Source organism: Platalea leucorodia, assembly GCF_965183815.1.
Source record: "Platalea leucorodia genome assembly, chromosome: 9".
Classification (NCBI taxonomy): Eukaryota; Metazoa; Chordata; class Aves; order Pelecaniformes; family Threskiornithidae; genus Platalea; species Platalea leucorodia.
In genome coordinates this window covers 50,563,693-50,582,566 of record NC_138831.1, presented here as the reverse complement: position 1 = coordinate 50,582,566, position 18,874 = coordinate 50,563,693, and the positions used below count along the sequence as shown (strand labels likewise).

The 18,874-nt window shown below is 59.5% G+C and overlaps 1 protein-coding gene across 1 annotated transcript; it reads right to left on the bottom strand.

The window, feature by feature from the left end:
- Window positions 1–665: 665 nt before the first annotated feature.
- On the bottom strand, window positions 666–9,164 carry PAQR5 (progestin and adipoQ receptor family member 5). Its single transcript, XM_082321736.1, has 7 exons — window positions 9,110–9,164; window positions 8,708–8,835; window positions 8,368–8,573; window positions 7,616–7,742; window positions 2,633–2,729; window positions 1,962–2,103; window positions 666–1,316 (listed from the first exon to the last, which is right to left on the bottom strand). Exons 1-7 carry the CDS (start codon window positions 9,158–9,160, stop codon window positions 1,069–1,071), a joined length of 999 nt encoding a protein of 332 aa, XP_082177862.1. The 5' UTR covers window positions 9,161–9,164; the 3' UTR covers window positions 666–1,068.
- Window positions 9,165–18,874: the final 9,710 nt, after the last annotated feature.

Below are 18,874 nucleotides of genomic sequence, written 5' to 3'. Positions count from 1 at the left end.
GTACCCTGCCTCCAGAAACACCCGGGAGAGGACGCCTCGACGTGGCAGTCATGAATTTCTCAGCCCTCGCCCTCAAGGTGTCAAACGCCTTTTCTGAATAGCGCGGCTTCACACCCGTGTTAAACACTCGGCACGAACCAGCGCTTGGAAGGAAGCCCGCGTCCCCACCTCGCGGGTGCAGGTATTTCTTCCTCCGTTTCGGTTTGATGCCACAAATGAGGTCAGAGAAGGAGCCCGGCTGTGAGCGCAGGACGGAGGCGCCCGGTGCAAGGAGGAGGGACGGTGCCTCCAGTGCTCGGCGCTTGGGGCTGCGTCAGCCGCCGGGCAGTCGCGTCGCCCACGCAGGCGGGAGCTCAGCTCTCCCGTGGGAATTAACTTCCCAGGACTTACCTATGCGCTGGAACTGAACCCAAAAAAGCGATTCTGGAGGAACGTCCCATGGAGGATTCTTCTAGAATAACTCTTTCTGGGTAATGATTAAAAATAGCTGAATCTAAAACATAGGCAAACCCTGGTCTCTCTCAATCCCACATCTGTCAGGCACTTGGGTTTAGTGTAAGGCAGATATTTGAGGTTTTAATCTCCAAAATAATGCCACTTTCAAGGTGAAAACCTTAGTTAGGGAGCCCCTGGGAGAGCCCTTGCTCGTGCCTTTGCCGAGGAGTCTTGGCCATCGGTCTAAACTGGTGACAAGGACATCTGCGTCACCAGATGACCAGCGTTATCCACCTTCGCTTGCCTCCCTGATGCCTCCGTAAGGCAGACCTGATGAATGCCTATTGCTTTGGAAAGTATTAGCACTTATCTCCCTTTTACAGAAAAAGTTAAGATTATTTTAAATATTTCTTGTGGTGAAACAGCAACTTGATTAAAAGCGTTTCATAATCCGTTCCCAGCTTTAAAGCTATATGTACAAAAACCAGTGCAAGATGTTTCGCTCTTGAGAAAATTGCGAATAAACATTTTCTCAGAGAGCGTAGGTGAACAAACGGCTCCTCATCCATACCGTACACGTATTGTTTCGGGTCTCTCCGCTGGAGCAGCATAAGTACTATCTAGACCCGAAGCCTAATGCCCGTGTGGTTTTTCTCTCTGCAGAGGCTCTGGCATGAGGCGCAGGGACATGGAGCAGAGCCCGATGACAGCCAGGCTGACGGCCACGCAGATGCCCATCGACCCGAGAGTCTGCAGGGAGGAGGGAAGCAGCGAGGGGGGCAGGGGCCGGTCGTGGCGCTCGGCCATGTCCATCATGATGGCCTCCATCTGGAAGTGCGTGCTGATGATCCCACACACGTGGAAAACTTGGTGGCTGTGCCCTGCAACAAAGCCAAAAGCGCTCACCAAGAAACTCCTTGGGCTTTCATTAAAACACCGCCGTGAGGGCTCAGCAGACCTTCTGCATAGCATCCACTGCCTCCGGGCATCACATATTTAAATATATTTATTCTACTAATTTCTCTGGTTTTTATCGTTGCGCCACCAGAGCACAGAGATCTTCCTTTCCAGAATGCAGCCGGCTGTAATGGAAGCGAGGGACGAGCGGCTCGCTGCTGCGATCCTGGCACCCGCGAGGTGCTAAGGAGCGCGGTGCTTGTGCACGGCGTGGCGGGGGGAGCGGGGAAAGCCCCGATGCGGCCAGGGCTGCCATCCACTCCCCTTGGTGGCTGCTCCTGCCGTGCCCTGACACGGCACCGTGCAGCACCGCCGTGCCACAGGTGAGGTTTTTTGCATGAGAAATGAGTGCTTTGCAGCAATGAAACCCTCTGTGAAACATTTTGGAACCAGCCTCTGGAGCTGTTCCCACTTTACCTAGGCAGGACTGCTGTATCTTGTATGCAAAACTACATTTTGCATTTCCAGCAGGGAATATATTATAGCCTCTGGGAGTCACTCATGCACTAATGCGCTTTCTTCCTGAAAATAATGAGAAAACAATGCCAACTCACCCTTTCGGCACTTACCAATATAGTCGAAGTGTCCTGGTGCGAGTCTCTCGGGCAGATGGCTAGCGAAGATGAAGCACGTGAGGAAGGCGAGGACGGTGTGCTTGTAGTGGAGCAGGATGGCAGCCTCCGTGCAGCTCTCCACCGCGCACAGGTAGAACTGCAGCAGCAGAGACGTGTCCAGGCAGGGGTACCGTGCAAGGGAAAGAGGGGAACGACACCTTTCTAAAGGAGGCAGCGCCGTGCCCCAAGCCCCCATCGCCTCTGGCTGCCCGTCTCCCAACACCAGGGCAGGCGCTGCAGGACCCAGGGCTCAATACAAGAGCTGTCGCCTCCATTTCATGCAAATCCCAGCCCCGCACCTCCTGTCCTTAGACCTCCCTGCAGCAAAATTCCCGCCCCGCTCCAGTTTAGGAACTAGAAAACTAGCAGCGCTCAAAGGCAGTAACTTTCCAGCACGGGCAGAGTTTGACCGCGGCGCTTTGAAGTGGAAGGAATCTGCCTGTCAATAGGTGCAGGAAAAAATAACCAAATCTCTTTTCCTGCCAGAGTTTGTTTTCCTTTAAAAAAAAAAAAAAAAGGCTGGCATATTTTCCCGAATATTTTCAGACTAAGATGAAGCAGCTGATATTTCCAACCCTGCAGCAAGCAAATCTCGGTGCTGTGACTATGGGCCGTGGGAGGCGTACCCTGTAGAAGAGAGGGATGCTGTCGAAGAGGTACGGGTACACGAAGGCCAGCATGCGGGAAGCCTTGCTGAACCTGGGCCGCTCCACCTCCAGAAACCTAGAGGAAAACAGAGAAGGTATTTCGCTCGGCACAGCCCGGCAGATTAGGCTGGATTCTGTTTGCCAGTCGTTTGCTGGGGACCGTGCAGGATGTAGACCTGCAGGATATAGACTGCACATGCATTTCCCCACGGATGGCCGCGAATTCAGCCACCGCAACGCGATTTTTGTGCGCTGAGAGTATTAAAGCTGCGACCACCCTCAGCTCGCGTGGCTGAACCTGCCCCGGCTGAGCCCTGCGCTGGGGGAGGAAGGATTTAGGGGCCACCCTCCCCTGTTACATGCTCTGGCTGTCGCAGCCGCATCTCTGCCGCTCCGAAAACACCCTGTTTTACACCCTCCCGGTGTGGCTGATCTTGCTTCTGTCGCCACTGCTCATGAAGCGTTACCCATCAGCAGCTAGGAACAAAGCTGGTCTTTAAACAGCTGCTGCCCCTGCAGTTGTTTTTAACTGAGTTTTCACTCTCGGTTTTGAATCCAAGCTTTCTGAGCACGGCAATCAAGGAGAATCCATCTGCCTTGGGTTTGGAGGGCTTTGCAGGGAACGCGGCGCTCCGGCTGTGATTGTCGCTGTTTGTTAATGAAGCTGTATTGCAGCTTAGGTCTGGAATGCATGAAATGTCACAGCAGCCTTTTTTTTTTTTTTTACATCCCGCCAAACTTTGCAATTGTCATTTCAGAGAACGCGTGGAGTTACTGAAAGCACAAAGTAAATTAATTTAACGAGTTACTTTGTAATGACATCACTGTTATAATGGAAGAAGCAGCCTGTTGGTTATAATCATACTATGTATCAGGAGGAAAGCCTATGTCTGTATGGGGAGCAGTATTCTGCATGTTGTTCCCCAGGAAATGGTGCTGCTGAAAGGTAGGACATACTTCATGGCTGAAATCATGAAAGAATTGACCACCTAGGTCCCAAAAAACCATTATAAAACCTGGAGCTGGGTCGCAAGCCGTGTGCCAAGCCCCCCGCCTGCTCTTGCCGCACGGGGAACACAACTCAAACGAAACCCGGAGACGGAAAGCCGCGGGCAGCCGCCCCGCGCGCCGGCAGAGCCGCCGGCCAGCCCGCTCCGCGCCGCGTCTCCATCTGCCGCGGCGAGACGGCACGGCCGACGCGCCCCATGTCCCCTCCTGCCCCTCCGGCCCTGCGGGCAGCGGGGGCGGCGGGGTGGGTGTCAGGGTGCTCCCCGCCGTGGGAAGGCTCCAGCAGGCAGCCCATCACCCTGCCCTCCCGCTGGAGCCACGGGAGCTCCAGAGCCGGAGCAGAAATCCTCCCTCTGATGCCTCTGCTGGGAAAGACGGGCTTTTGTGGGGTTTTAGCCCAGTGCGGAAACAGGGAGATTAACTCAAGCAGAAGTACAACAGACCTGCCTGCAAAGCAGGAGGGCTCTATCAATGTGACCCAAAATATGGGTTGAAGCCCCAACAATTCGACTTATGCTCAAGAGCCACTAACTGCGTTAGGGCTTTTGTCTCGCTCCTCCTCGGTTTGGCCTTCCACCACGGCTTGTGGCTTGCTCAGAAGGCATCACGATGATGCTGCAGATGCCTCCTGCTCTGTTTTCTCCTGTGTTTCTGCATGATTCCTGCTGTATTTTCCTGCCGTGGTTTCACCTGCCCGGTGCTGTACTCCCGTCCTGCTCGCCCGCTGCTGCGCTCACCCTTGCCACCCCTCTTCCCGCTCCTTCGGCCCCGCACCGATCCAACCCGCGCTCTTCTGTTGCCAAAACAGAGCCACCGAACCGCAGCCCGGGCGCAGGGCCAGGCGCGCGGTAACCCCGGGGACAGCGCCCTGTTCACACAGGGCACCGCGAGAGGTAGCAGCGTTCAAGCGATCTCCGTTCTCCTCCTGAAAAGCCCGTACAGGTTTTTCTGCTTTCACAGGGAGAAGCCAAATCCTCCAGCATGAAAGAAACCTTTTATGCGGCTGCTCATCCTGCACTGGTGGGGGATGCAGTCGGACGCTCGCCGTTTCAGTGTGACAGGGGTATCCAGCGTCACGTCAAAGATAAACACTTATTTCAGTCCACCTGCACGTGTTTCCCTGTTTGGCAATTCAATGTTTCTAGGGCACAGGATGCAAAGACCAAGCAAACAAAAATTCTTACTGTTGACTCATCGATCAGCTACCTAAGACTGGAAAATTTTCCGGAGAGGTTGATGAAATTTGGTGCAGCAGCTTAGCAAATGCCTTTCTTCAGGTGCCGCACGGCAAGCCCCTGCCTCCATCACATCGCCGCATCCTCTGCACTAACCCATGCTCCCGTCGACCTTCGCAGGGCGCATGCAAGAGGCTGAGCGCGCTCTGCCGCTGCGTTCGGCCACGGTGCAGAAGCTCAGCCGGGGTCAGGAGCCCTTCCCTTGCCTGAGCCTCTCCGAAACGGCCAGGCGTGCCGCTCGCCTCTCTCTCCCCAAGTCACCCCAGTCCCACGTGCAGCCGGGGCCACCGGCAGCCACGGACCCTCCCAGCTCCTGGAGACAGCCCTGCCCAGGGTGCGGTGGCGGAGCAGCCCCGACAGCATTGCTGTGCTGCTGCTGGGCCCTCGGCAAGCCAGGCAGAAGCCGGAGTGTCCCCTCCAACACGCCTGGCTCGGTAGCTTCACCACCCATTGCACAATTCGGTTTCGGGTCCGGTCCCCTCCATCCACCCCGTCCTCCGAGGGACGGTTTGGCTGGTGTGACTCAGCCGAGGGCGATGCTGAAGTGAATGCAATCGGTGAGCAGCGCCCTGCGGTAAGAAACGGGGTGGCCCAGGCGCCGGTGGCCTCGCAGGGGTCTCGGGGGTGGCCATCCCCACCGCCTCCCCGTCCCCGACCCGCCGGCTGCGGCTCAGGCACCCCGGGGTGCAAGCCCGGCGCAAGCCACTTACGCAAACTGGGAAAGCAGCGTGGAAAGGCGGGCGCAAAACCGTGCGCCCTTGTCCTCTGCAGCCTCAACCCGCGAGAGGAGCGAAGGGAGAGGACGGGCGGCCAGGGGCGCGGCCGGGGGTCGCGCGCGCAGCTGGGACGCTCAGAGGGGCGCGGGGCGCGAGCGGGCGGCGCGGGGCTGCTGGCAGCCCCGTGGCTAACGCCGTCCCCAGACGCGAGCCGGCGCGCGCGGGGTGCGGTGATGAAGGACGGGGGCTCCGCTCAGCGCCATGGGGGTAAAGCAGCAGCATTGCTGGCCCACGCGGGTATGGTACATTCAGCATCCCTGCTCATCCAGGGATCTTTTGTGGATTTTTTTATTTTTAAGCTGACATTTGATGGATTTACTACTTCTCTAATGGAAATTACTGAGACAACAGGAATTGCTATTCTATCTCATAGCCATAGTTGCATGTGTTTCACATAACCATACTTACAGTTTTGCAGCAGAGAGATGCTGACAATTAAATTTGCAGATCAGGAATTTTTTTAAACAATCCAAATTAACCTGGAACTCAAGTTGTTGATACTTCCTAAGTGTTATCTTCAAGTGGTAAGTACTAGGATTGGCACATGGTCAGTGAGCTTCGTTTGCTAAGCCCATCTAACGAGACAATAAAGAGACGCACAAGACAAAAATAAGAGGGGGAAAAGAGACAAAAAGAAAGAGAAAGAAATGAGGAATATAAGGAAAAAATACCAAGCCCCAGCTGGCATCATCCACCAAGTGATCCAAGAGAGAGCCCTGAGCTCGCAGTGCTGCTCAGCAATACCAAGGGTAGGTCCAGATCTTCCACCCCAGGGAGTTACTCCAGGGAGTAACCCACAGACCAAAAGGCGAGTAAATCCTCCCGTACTCAACAGACACTTAACGAGCCAAGTTTGCAGGATCCATAAGGAATATCGAGGGCTCAGCACTCTCCCTTGGGAAGACACGGCGATGCTCGGCTGCATCCCAGCCTCTCCGGCAGCAGAGCCAGCCGGGCAGCGTGATTTCTTCCTGCTGCCTTTGCCGGCACGGGAGCATCCTTCTCCCGGCCGAGGCAGCAGCATCGAAACGCAGCCCTGTGCTGGGGGGCCCGGGGGCTGCCCGGGCCACGGCAGCCGGGGAGGAAAGGTCCCCTGGGGGCTACCTGATGCTGCGACAGGCGACCGCATGTCAAAGAGACCCCAAAATACAAAGGCACCCCAAAATACAAGGCAGGAATAACGCCAAACGATTCACACCACTCGTGAAAGCAGGAATTGTACATTTTGCAAAGCAAACTGGGCGTCGTCGCAATGACGGGCACGAGTGCTTCCCAAACACAGCCTTCAGGGAGGTATCTACCATGAATTAGATAAAAACCACACCAGCTAGAGCTCTAGCGCAGCATGGCTCGCTGGAAATCAGCCGAGCGGTTTAGACATTTGAGTTATTCCAAACAAATTGTCTAATGCTATTCAGGAACAAAATACCACACACGCGATGCTGCTCCTGCTTTAAAAATGACGCAATCGGCCGCGACAACGCTGAGGTTCCTCCCCTGCGAATCCGTTGCTCGCCCATGTAAACACACGCAGGCGGCACAGGCTGGTACCTGCCTTTGGCAGGACCGTGCTCATGCTTAAACCCAAACACATGCTAAAATGTTGGGCGCACAGGAGCCCACCCCTTTTTGAGGTGATGTTCGAGAAACGGCAGCCCAAGCGAGGCGCTGGAGGGGGGTATCTTCCTGCCAGGCACGCACCGTGCGAAATTACCTTCCGAACTTGCAAAAATTAAAGCTACTTCGGTGGTTTTGCATTTTCGATCGTCAAACTCTCCTCGTGCCAACAGGCAACGTGTTTCCCAAACCGAAAGTCCCCTTCTTCCCCTTCCTGAGCTTAAGGCTCATATTGTTACAATACAGCCTGTAATTGAAAACCTTTATGAATAATACTAATTAATGATTATGCTGGAGCAATTATAGCAGATAAAGCAGAAGCTTACCTGGAATAGCAGGACAGACTGGTGCTAATGGCAGTGTTAAACACCGCAATGGGGACGTAGCAGCGGTGGAAAGTGCTGTTGACCCATTCTGCTGGGAAAATGTACGCCGAGTATGCCAGCGCAGACCCTGGGAACGCAGGAGGAGCCGGGTTAGCGCCGGGCCCCGCCGGGCCCCTCAGCATCCTCCTGGGCGCAGCTGTGAACCTGCAAGTTGGCACTTGGCATTGGGCCCTCTCAGGAAAGGGGGTCTGAATTAAGGGAGCCGAGCAGGTACGTGGCTAAGGGGAGCATCAGGCAGGCGCCCTCGCAGCCAGCTCCTGCAAACGCCTCTCCGTCGGGAGCCGGTGGGGTGTTGTGCCATGAGGAGACCCTGGCTGCTGCTGCTTACCCTGGGCTTGCCCCCCGGCCGGGTGCCACCGACTTCCCTGACAGCATTTGTCTTTAATCTGTTTTTTTTTCTTATTCTATTTACTACAAATACCAAAGGCCTCCGTCGCCGGGCCGCCCGCTACAAACCCCAGCCCCAGATGATGATTTGTGGCGGTGTCAGAGATGCCTCGCGGTCCCTCCCAAGCGCCGGGCTGCAGGGAGGAGGAGGAGTAGAAACTGCACACAAGCAGCCGCCTTATCTGCTCGTCCCGTGGATGCGAGCCGTCCGCGCAGCCGGCGTTCAGCCCCGTCCCTGACGCCTCCTTGTGCTTCGGCTCCTGCTGGCACCCCACCGAAACCCCTGCAGCCTTGCCCGTCCTTACCCAAGCTGTACATGCTGAGAGCCGCGTAATCGAAGAAGTAGCAGATGTGCCGGGCGCGGGTGGACATGGTGCTGAAGGTGTGGGCGCAGCTGGAGGCGAGGGGGTAGATGCAGCAGGTCAGCAGGTAGACGAGGAGGGGCCAGGCGTGGGGGTCCTCCCGGCCCCCCGGCCCCCGCAGCCGCCCCACCAGGGTCCACACGAAGTACCTGGGGGTGGAGGAAGGTGAGCATCGCACCCTCGGGTGTCCCCTACCCCTGCTCCTGCCGCGGAGACCCGCCGCCTCCTCCCACGGGTGCTGAAAGCACGGTGCTGGGCTGAAGACGCAGGATAGGGTACCTACCAGGTGGGCACAAAGTGCGTCCAGATATTTAGGGTCTCGTTCGTCATTTGGAAGACGCTGAGGAGGCAGTCAGCTGCTGAGCTGCTGGGGGGGCGATACCCGAAGAGGATCCCCTGCTCCTGGTACCCCTGCAAGGCAAGGACTGGCACCGGTGGCAGTCGGAGGAGAAGGAAGGACAAACTGGAGGAGAAGGAAGGCAGGCTGCCAAAAGGACGGTGCCCATGATTCAGGACCCAGGACCCTGCTGCGAGGACGGAGCCGTGTCCCCCCGTGGGAGGGGTCCCGTGGAGGGGCTGAGCACTGCCCTGGCGGGGGGTGGCCGCCCCAGCACGCTGCTCCCGCCCGTCACCTCCCCAAATCCCACCCAGCCTCGGGCTTAGGGAAGAAGAGCTCCTCTCTGACCTTAGGCACTTGGTTGATGCTGAGCAGCCGGGGTAGCTTGAGGCTCAGCATCGCGCGGGTCGGGGCTCCGGCTCCGAGGGATGTTTTCGGTTCGGCTTCCCTGGGGACAAGCCCCAGCGGCACCTCACACCCTGCCTGGCCGCATCTCACACCCCGCTGGGGAAGCGATGGGACGGGGCTGCCCCGGGATGGGTGAAGCGATGCTCCCCGGGCTCAGGATGGGTGGCCTGGGGGGGAGACGAGCATTCGTGGGGATGTGGCATGGTGTCCCCATGCGGGGTCCCAAGCCCACATGTGGCAAATGCTTCCTGGGGGGTTCCCGTGGCATGGGGTGCGGAGACGGCATCCATCCCCATGTGGATGTTGGGGTCCCTCCCTACCACCCGTACCCGAAGGGGCAGGGGGAGAAGGACGGCATGTCCTTGTGCCCACCACCCAGAGGGACTGAAACCCCATTATCACCCCAAGAGAGCATGGGGTGGTGCGGGAACAGCACCCACATCATCCAAGCACCTCGAGGTCCCACCGAAAGCCCTGGGCACGGGCTGGGGGGCTGCAGGGTGCAGGCAGGTCCCCGCGGGGAAGCGGGGAGGACGCAGGGTCCCAGGCAGCGCCCGGGCTGGTTCCTCTCCGCCTGCTCCCCATCGGACATCCCAGTGCCGCGGTGCAGCCCCACCGGCCCCAGCGTCTCCATCTCTTACCCACTGATGGCTTCGGCAGCGCCGCCTGCCCCCCGCTCCGCCTCCAGCTCCGGTCTGTGAAATAAAGGTGAAAAAAAGAATTATCTCCTGCGCCCTTCTGCAAGGGATCCCCTGGCCCGGGGGAAGCTGGGCAAGAAGGGGTAAGCCCCTTTGCTGCCCTTCCACGGCCCCTGGCATTACCCTTCGCCTTCCCCTGCCTTCCTCCCCACCCATACTCTACCTCTCCGTGCGGCCAAGCAGCTCCGGTGCAAAGCTGCACGGGCAAAACGCCGTGGGACACGGTGCACGGGGAGTGCCCGGAGAGAGGGAGGTGGCGGGGAGGCGGTTAACAGGAATGAAAAAATTAACGAGGCAAGACAGCAATAAACCCAACATAAAATAAAACTGGAAATGCCTTTAGTTAAAGATTAGACTTAAATCAGGAGCTTTTTCTTTTTTTTTTTTTTTTGGCTGTTGTGCTACAGGCGTGCTGCCTCAGAGCTACGGGGAGCCTGCAGCCCCCCCGCGATCCCCCAGGTACCCCTGCACCTTTCCGTGGTGGCAAGGGGACCTTGTCCCTGCGGAGGGCTCCGGAGCCTCGGGGGCCAGCTGGAGGGCAGGCAGCGAGGGCAGGCAGCAAGGGCTGCCGTTGGTTATTTGCATGCTCCAGAAATAAAGGGCAGCCTGGCACAGAGCTCTGCCTTTTCCTATCCCCGCCGCAAGTCTGATATAAACACAAATGAGGGCAATGATGGGACGGAACAAAAATAACGCCTCTTATCACGGTGAAGGCGAGGAAGCCGCACAAGCTCTTCACAAAGGCACGTTGTGGGGTGCGGGAGCCCTGATTTGCAAAGAGCCCTTGGACGGGGGCCCCGAGCTGGGTGCGCGCGGGCGCAGGCCAGGCAGAGCCCGTCCGACGCGGGGAGCAGGGCCCCTGTGCGCAGCCCGCAGCCGGCTGCCTCCGCGGAAGGACGTGGGAAGCACCGGGCCCAGGCTTAACGAAGAACTTGTATTTTTAAGAGCAAAATGAGTCACCAGAGCTGTGGGGTGCAGCAGCCGCCCGGGCACACCCTGCAGTCCCGTGTTTTCCTCCTCCGTCGGCTGACTTTTTCCACCTGGGGAGCGGTGCTCCCGCGGCAGCAGCGTGGGACGAGGGATGGGTGCCCGTCGCAGCCGTGACCTCTGCAAACGGCTCCTTTGCAACCAGCAGGTTACAAACTCTGCAGGCTCACCCAGCCGGCTGCCAACACACCTCTTCCTCCTCCTCCTCCTCCTCCTCGCCCCATGGCCACGCACAAAGCCCCATGGGGACATCAGGCACCGCAGGCTGCAGGTCCAGCCCGGCGGCCTTTGGTTTGTGCCGCGTTCACCCAGGGAAGGTTCCTGCCTGGCACCGGCTTTCACCCTTCGGGCTGCGGTTTGTCTCTGGCGAGAGCCGCCCTGACGCGTCCCCGTCACCGTCCCTCCGCCGCGCATCCGGACTTGGCTCCGGCGAGCGCGGAGCGTGGCTGCGGCCCCTCTCCCCCGGCACGGATCTCCCTGCCAGCCCCGGCCGGCAGCCGGCGTCTTTCAACGGAGGGAAAAATATTTTAGCTGTTAATTATTAACTTCTATGACTTTCTTACGGCGGCACAAGGAGAGAGAGGAGTTGAGCTGTAAAACTAGCAGCTGGGCTCCTTTGAGTGCTCGGCACCCGAGTCAGCAGCATGGGACATGCCAAGACCTTTTCCAGCAGAACAGCAGAGGCTTTGTAGGAGGTTGTTATTGCTGCGGGTGGCTGCTGGTATCTGCTCGGGATCTGAGACGAGCAGGCAGCTCCGAGCATACGCGTAAGCTTAGGGCTTTCCAAAATCAGTGCGTTTCAGGCACGTGCTCCAGCTCTTTGCCAGACCCAGCGCTTTCATCCATCCTCCTCGGGGGACGGCCGCGTCTCAGCGCCCCGTCCCGCTCCTAAAACGCTGCCGAGTGAAACTTCCATAAATTCTGGAAACGATCAGCGCAGCCACGAGCTGCCGGTGCCGTAGGAGGGCAGAGAAAAAGCAACTTACTGCCGGCCCCACCGCACCATCCCCATCGCACACAGCTCTTTCCCACCTTCATCTTTTCATGGCGCGTCCGGAAAACTCCCAGCCTCCCGGCACGGACCCGCGGGCGAGCTCATGCCGTGCAAACCCTCGGCATCCCCGGGGCAGCGTGAAAAGCAGCAAGATGAAATGATTCAAGGGGAAAAAGCAGAGTGGCCGGTACTTACGGCGCTGCTCCCGCGAGCGGGGCTGGGTCGGATGCTGCGTTATCGCCGGCGCTGGCTCCGGGCGAGCGTATTACTCATCTGTGTACAAACACAGCCCACATGGCCGAGCTGTGCTGGAAGCCCGGCCGGGGCGTAGGCAGGCAAGCGAGCGGGCTGGGGTAGGTTTGCCAAAGCCGGCAGCCCGGCAGGAAGGGCAGGGAGGCTCTGCCGACAGCCCTGCTTGCTGCCGGCAGCCGGCGGGACGGTCCCCGCACCCCGGCTGGGCGCGGGGGGACAGGCACGGCGGAGGTCAGCCCCGCCGGCTGCTTTCCCAGATGAGGAGCAAATTAATTCTGGCTCGTCTTTTAGCGAAACAGGAAAAAGGCAACAAAATAAAACCGGAAATAGCCGTGGCCAAAGGCGCTCGGATCGCGCTCTGGATTAGCTTCAGCCCGGCCACAAGGAAGCGGAATAAGGGCAGGAAAAAATATTAACTCACAGACCTCCCTGTGCATCTTCGGCTCCCAGGCCCCTCTGCCTTAGCACCGGAAAACCCCCGAAACTTGCTGAACTGTCTCCAAGGAGAGTGGAAAGTTAAAACCCCGCCGTAGCTGACGAGGGAGCTGCTCCCAAACCAGACAGAGCTCTCACATCGTTCCCGGCTGGAGGGAGGACCGCGGCCGGGCGGGCGATGGGGGTCCCCTCGGCCACCGCGGGGCAGGAGCCACTGGCTCTCCCCACGCCTGCGCCGGCTGCAAAACCCAGCGCGTTTCCCCTTCTCCTCCCCGATAAAGCCTCTATTTTTACTGCAGCCGTTGGTAACGTGTTTCACAATATTTGGATAGAGGGGTAGATTAAGGACCGCAGGTCGCTGGAGAGGGATGCGGGGGCGTTGCTCCTGTGTTATTAAGGAGTTGGAAGAACTGGAGCCGGGCGTAATGCGCTGCTCACGGGTCGCGGGGAGAAGCAATAAGGGTCATTTGAAATCAGGGCTGGTGACTGTGCAGCACTATCCTGCATTTTAATCACAAGGGAAAGTCCCTTGACATCAGTTTCTGGGTGTAAGCGCCTTAACCCTCCCCTGCCGGCACTGCAGCACGGCGTCCCCTCGGACGGCGGCTTCCCAGGGCTCTGCCGTCTCCTTTCGGGTGCTGTTCCCACCAGGAGGGATGCCCCGGGGCTGAGATGGTGCCCGTTTCCCCGTCTCAGAGATGGCTGACCCACCAACAAGGGGCAGCTGCAGGGCAGGCACGGGGATTTGCACCAATGGGTCCAGTAACGGGTTCCTGAACGAAGCCGCCCCCATGCAGAGGGCCAGATCCTGCCAGCAAAACCCAAACCCCGTGGCCGTCACCGTGAAACTCATCCCTGGCAGCAAACAGGAGCTCAGGGCTGATCTCCCCCGGGCAGGGATGAGCCGGGGATGCGGGGACGGACGCGTGCCAGTGGAAGCCGATGCTCACGCTCCGGCCTGAGCCCACGCAGGGCTGGGGTTATGAACAGCCCTTCTGTTTGCACGAAGAAGGGAAAGCCGTCCCCAGGCAGTAGAGGCAGATGGTTCCATCGCAGTGCTGCTCGGAGGAGGAGCCGTGTCGTGGATAACCAGGCACCTCGGGCTCACCCGCAGCTCCGGCAGTGTTTTCCACCCCCCCTCGCTGGCAAATTGGCACAAAATCAGGATTTGCTTTGCGGGCACGGGGCGGGTGAGGCCGCGGGCGGGCTGGGCACGCACACATCTGCATCCAGCTGCGGGCAGGGGACAGCCCGGCTCCGGGGGAGGCTGTCACCGGCCTCATCCCCCCGCGGCCCCCGGCCCCGCAGGGCTACGGGCCAGGAGAGCGGCGAGCAGGAGGAAAACGCTGCCTCTCCGCACACCCCAAGCTTTTGGCATCGAGCATGTGTTTTAAACCATCCCCTGGGCTCTTTTTTCCTCCAAACCATTGCCCACAGAGACCAAGATGGAGATTTACTCTACTCACCCCTTTGCCTGCCTGGGTTTATGAGCCGTGGCCGGTCAAATGAGCTGGAAAGGATGAAGTCTGCTGCTGCACTGCAATAAACCCATGAAATACTTTAAAATGACTCCTGGTTGTTTATACACGATCATTGACACAAACCTATCAAATAATCCGTCCACGTTTATTTGTGCTGGCAGCTCTCGGCAGCGGAGGAGAGATTGGTACCCGAGCACTTTGACCCCGCTTTGGGCAGGATCCCCAGCCCCAGGCAGGACTTTCTTCCCAGCGCCGTGCCCGCGTACGAGCAGCCTGGGAAACCTCGTGTTTCCGAACCGGTGTTTTCAGCGCTTGCAAAAGCTGTGCCGGCCCCGCGGTGCCTCCCGAGCTGCTGGTGCGACGAGCTTCAAACCAGTGGAAACTTCCCAACACTGAGCGGCTGAACCCCAGCTACCGTTTTTGCAGCAAAATAGGAACCGAGCTGAAACACAACCCTGTGAGGAGGACATCCCGGGGGGCTGGAAAGCAGCAGCGAGCGCAAACCAGCCGAGAGTTTCTGCTGGCTCTTGCTCCTGGGGTTAAAGCACTGGGAAAAGGCACTTGAGGTGGGAAAGCTCCCGGCTGCCCGGCTCAGCAGCCTCCCAGGGCGCTGTGCTCTGGGGAAAGGCCTTGCCGGCATGGCACAAAGCCTTCGGTGAAGGTCTGTGCAGCCCCAAATCCCATGGGGATAACGCGCGAGTGGCGCATCCAGCCCTGCATCGGTGCAAATGCCCGGGCAGCTCTAACGGGGGAGCCGGAGCCGCGGGGTCAGCATCCCGACTGCCTTCCCCGAGCCTCGCCGCCGGCACGCGTTTGCCGAGGGCTGCCCAGGATCCACCCCAGCAGCATCGAGCTCGGCTCCAGCCTACAGCGAGGTTCACAGCCGCCGCCACAGCCCAGCTCCCCGCGCTTTTACCGAGGGCGTTAAAAGCTGGAGAGGATGAAAAATGAAAAATAGATATTTGAGCGTTGGCCAGATCCTGCTGCCCTGACCTGTCGTTAATGGAGAACTGGGTGAGCTGGGAACTGGGGGCTGAGCAGCGCCAGCAGAGACATCGCATGGCTTGGGGACAGGGACAGCGCTGGCTCCGCCGCTGCTTTGCCACCAGCCCTGGAGCAGCGCGCGTCCTGGCCACACGCGCACCCTGCCCGTCGTCCGTCCCCCGGCTGCGCGCAGACACAGCCCCGGGCAGATGGGCACAGCCACCCAGCTGTGCACAGCCACCCAGCTGTGCACACCCACCCAGCTGTGCACAGCCACCCAGCTGTGCACGGCCACCCCAGCTGCGCACAGCCAACCAGCTGTGCACGGCCACCCTAGATGTGCACGTCCACCCCAGATGTGCACACCCACCCCAGATGTGCACACCACCCCAGATGTGCCCAGCCACCCCAGCTGTGCACACCCACCCCAGCTGCGCACAGCCACCCAGATGCGCACACCCACCCCAGATGTGCACAGCCACCCCAGATGTGCACGTCCACCCCAGATCTGCACATCCACCCCAGATGTGCACAGCCACCCCAGATGTGCACGTCCACCCCAGATCTGCACGTCCACCCCAGATGTGCCCAGCCACCCCAGCTGCGCACAGCCACCCAGATGTGCACACCCACCCCAGATGTGCACAGCCACCCAGATGTGCACAGCCACCCCAGATCTGCACAGCTATCCCAGATGTGCCCAGCCACCCCAGCTGTGCACAGCCACCCCTGCAGATGTGCACATCCACCTCCTGGGCATGCACCCCCCAGATGTGCCCCTGCACCCCCCGTGCAGATGCGCCCACCCCCCCACAGCCCCTGGCAGCCTGGGGACAGCCTGGGGACAGCCACCCCCCGAGGGGCAGGGGATGCTGGTGGGACCGGCGCAGAGGCCGTGCCGCAGGTGCCAGCGCTCGTCCCAGCCACGGTCACAGCTCCCGGGTTCAGGCTGCGCCCGCGCACTCACCAGCACAGCGCACACTGGTTTTAATCACTCTCTGGTTTTTGTTTGATGTATAACTGGGCAGCAGGGGCGTAAAGGTGACTTTTCCCAGCTGGCCACACCCCAGAACGTGGCCTCTGTTTGCTGAACCACGGACAAACATCCACCCTCAAAAAAATGACTCAGTGGGAACCGCGGGGTCCAGCGTCGCACCCGGAGCTGCCCGTAAAGCCCTGCCAGCCTGGGGGAGAGCACCCGCGCAGCCCCAGCCCCGGAGGCTGAGCCCAGCTTTTAGGCTGAGCCCAGCTTTCCAGGCAGCTCGCAGCAGCCGGGGCGGGCAGAGCCCGGCCCTTGCGTGGCTGTGCACGGACTGCGCTCCCGCCGCCCGGGTCTGACACCCGTGGGGTTGATGGCAATGTGCTCCCAGCCAGTATAGCTTCTGCTGGTTTTTTATTTAAATTACCTGGAGAGTCTGAGCGCGGACTTTCCCAAAATTTGAGAGAGGTGAAGACCAAGCACGGGAGGGGTCCCTCACCCCAGAACATCCAAGCGTGTGGAAGCCATCGCACGGGAGGACCGAGGAGCACCCCTGGCCCCACGGCCATCAGGAGCTGAGGGTCGGGCTCAGCACATGGTTCTCCACAGAGCCGGGAACCTCTGGGATCTCTCGCCCTTCCCCTGCCCGAAGCCCGGTGCGTGGCCCCATCGGGCCCCACCACCCTGGGCGACGGGGCCAACGGTGCCCAGCACACCAGCGGGTCCGCTGGCTGGTGCCGAGCCCCTGTGCCAGCTCCTGGGGGGGCCACCGTGGCCAGAGGGAGCCCGGTCCCCCGTCCTCCTCGCAAAGGGGACCTCAGGGAGGCAGCCCGGCTCATCCCTTCCCTCCCGGGCAGGTTACCCAGAGCGGCGCAGCCGCCGCCGCCTCCTCGCCGGGGCTCCAGCCGCGGGGCTCCCCAGGCGGCCTCCGAACCCCGCAGCATCGCAGCAGAGCCGCTAAGGGAAGGAGCAAAGGGAGAACTGGTTAATACTTAATTTACCCCAAGCCCGCATGTTTAATTACACACATTTAATTCTTCACCGTGTTATTCATGGTCTGCCGCAACCGCCGCCTCTTCAGCGCAAACCCGGCCGGGGGCCGACCCGGCACGTCCAGGTCCCGCAGCCCTGCGGGGCCTGATCCTGCTGTGCCCGAGCACCAGGCAGGGAGCGGCTCGGCCCGCGCCGGTGCCCACGGAGGACGAGGGCTCCCGCTGGGACCTCTGCCTGCGCTGCCGGCACTTCGGCAGCGGCGTCTTTGCAGCAGGCGTTGCTGCAGCCCCGGCCGCCGCCGCTGGGCACGGCCCCAGTGCAAATACCGACAGGGAACAATTCACAAGGTGACAACTGCAGAATACAAACGCAACGGTTTATTCTGCTGGTCCGAGTTGGTGTTTCCCCATAAAAGGGAGTTAGTTGTCTATAAAGTTAGTTCTGGAGCTATTCTAAATGGAGACAATCGGTTGTTCCAGACCTTGTGCTAGTTTAAAGCAAAGCGGAGCCGAGCTCAGGATGTGCCCGACTTGCAGAATTGCAAAATGTCCGTAGGTGACCCGGGGCTGGCACAGGGGCTGCAACGCACCCCACGGCCCCCTGCTTCGGAGGGCCTTACCGCCACGTGCTGCCAAAGGCTTTACAAAAATCATTGGCAGTAAGAGGGCAGGACGGCTAAAAGCAGGGGCGCTCGCAAGCCGAGCAGGATCCCTGCCTCACCCGCGTCTGCAGCGGGCAGGGAGAGCGGGGCCAGGGCCAGCGGGGGCTTTGCTATGGGATGGGGTTGATCCAGGAACGGTGCTGCGCCAGCACGCAGAAAATAAACCAAACAGCCCAAAACTTTAGAAAAATTTAAATTCATCCAAAATAAAGAAAAACTTAACGTCATCAGCAGCTCCATCAGCACTGTTAGCACCCGTTGTGCGAGCAGAGGACGAGCCCCACTGCAGCCTCTTAACGCCTTCGGAGACCACCACCCTCCGGACCCTCCATCTCCCAGCCTCTGGCTCCGGCCTCCCTTAATTAATATCTTTAACTACAAAATGAATAGGCTGGCACGTTCTGCTTACAGGGCGGGTGAGATGGAGGAATGTGCCAGCACGGACGTTACTGTTCGGTTTTTGGAGGAGGTGGGGATATGGCAGCCCCAGCCGGGAGCGGGGATGCTGCAGGGAGCGGAGGGCAGAGGGAGGAGAGCGGCTCTGGAAAACCAGCGGGGAGGGAAGCGGGAGCCAAACCCTCGCTGGAGCACCAGGGAAAATCACCCCCGGCCCTTCCTCGCCATCGCTGGCACCCTCCTCACCATCGCTCCCGGAGCTCCACGCGCTGCCCTGCCTGCCCCTGGCACCCGCGGGCACAGCTGGATACGGCCCCGCTCCGCACAAGCTGCTCCCAGTGCATTAAAGACAGCAATACCCAGTATTAATATTTAATTCCCTCTAAGCAGCTCAGCTCTCGGTTAAGCACCCAGCAGCCCGTCCCGCGGCCCCTGGGCAGAGGGAAATGGCATTTACCACCAGCTGCTTCTGCTGACATTTGATTGTTCAAACAAGGCCCAGGGAAAACAAAAAGCTACAGTGAAATATCGGAGCGTTTAATAAGATCCAGCCAAGCCCTGCGAGCGTTTGGGATAAAGACGGGATTTTAATAAAAAGGCTTCTTTATGATCAAATTAATGGGTTAGTATTCCCCACCCAAGCGATGCCATTTGGATTTTTGTTTTTCCCCTCCCAGTAACGGGCTTTGCAGAAACAAGTCTTTGTAGGTGCTTCCTGCACACGAGCGGCTGAAGGTGCTGCTCGGTGCCAGGAGGTGCTCGGTGCCCGGGGGCCCTGGCTGATTCGGTGCCTTAGAGGGCACCGTGCAAAGGGCGGTTTGATATCCCACCTGGAAAAGAGCAGG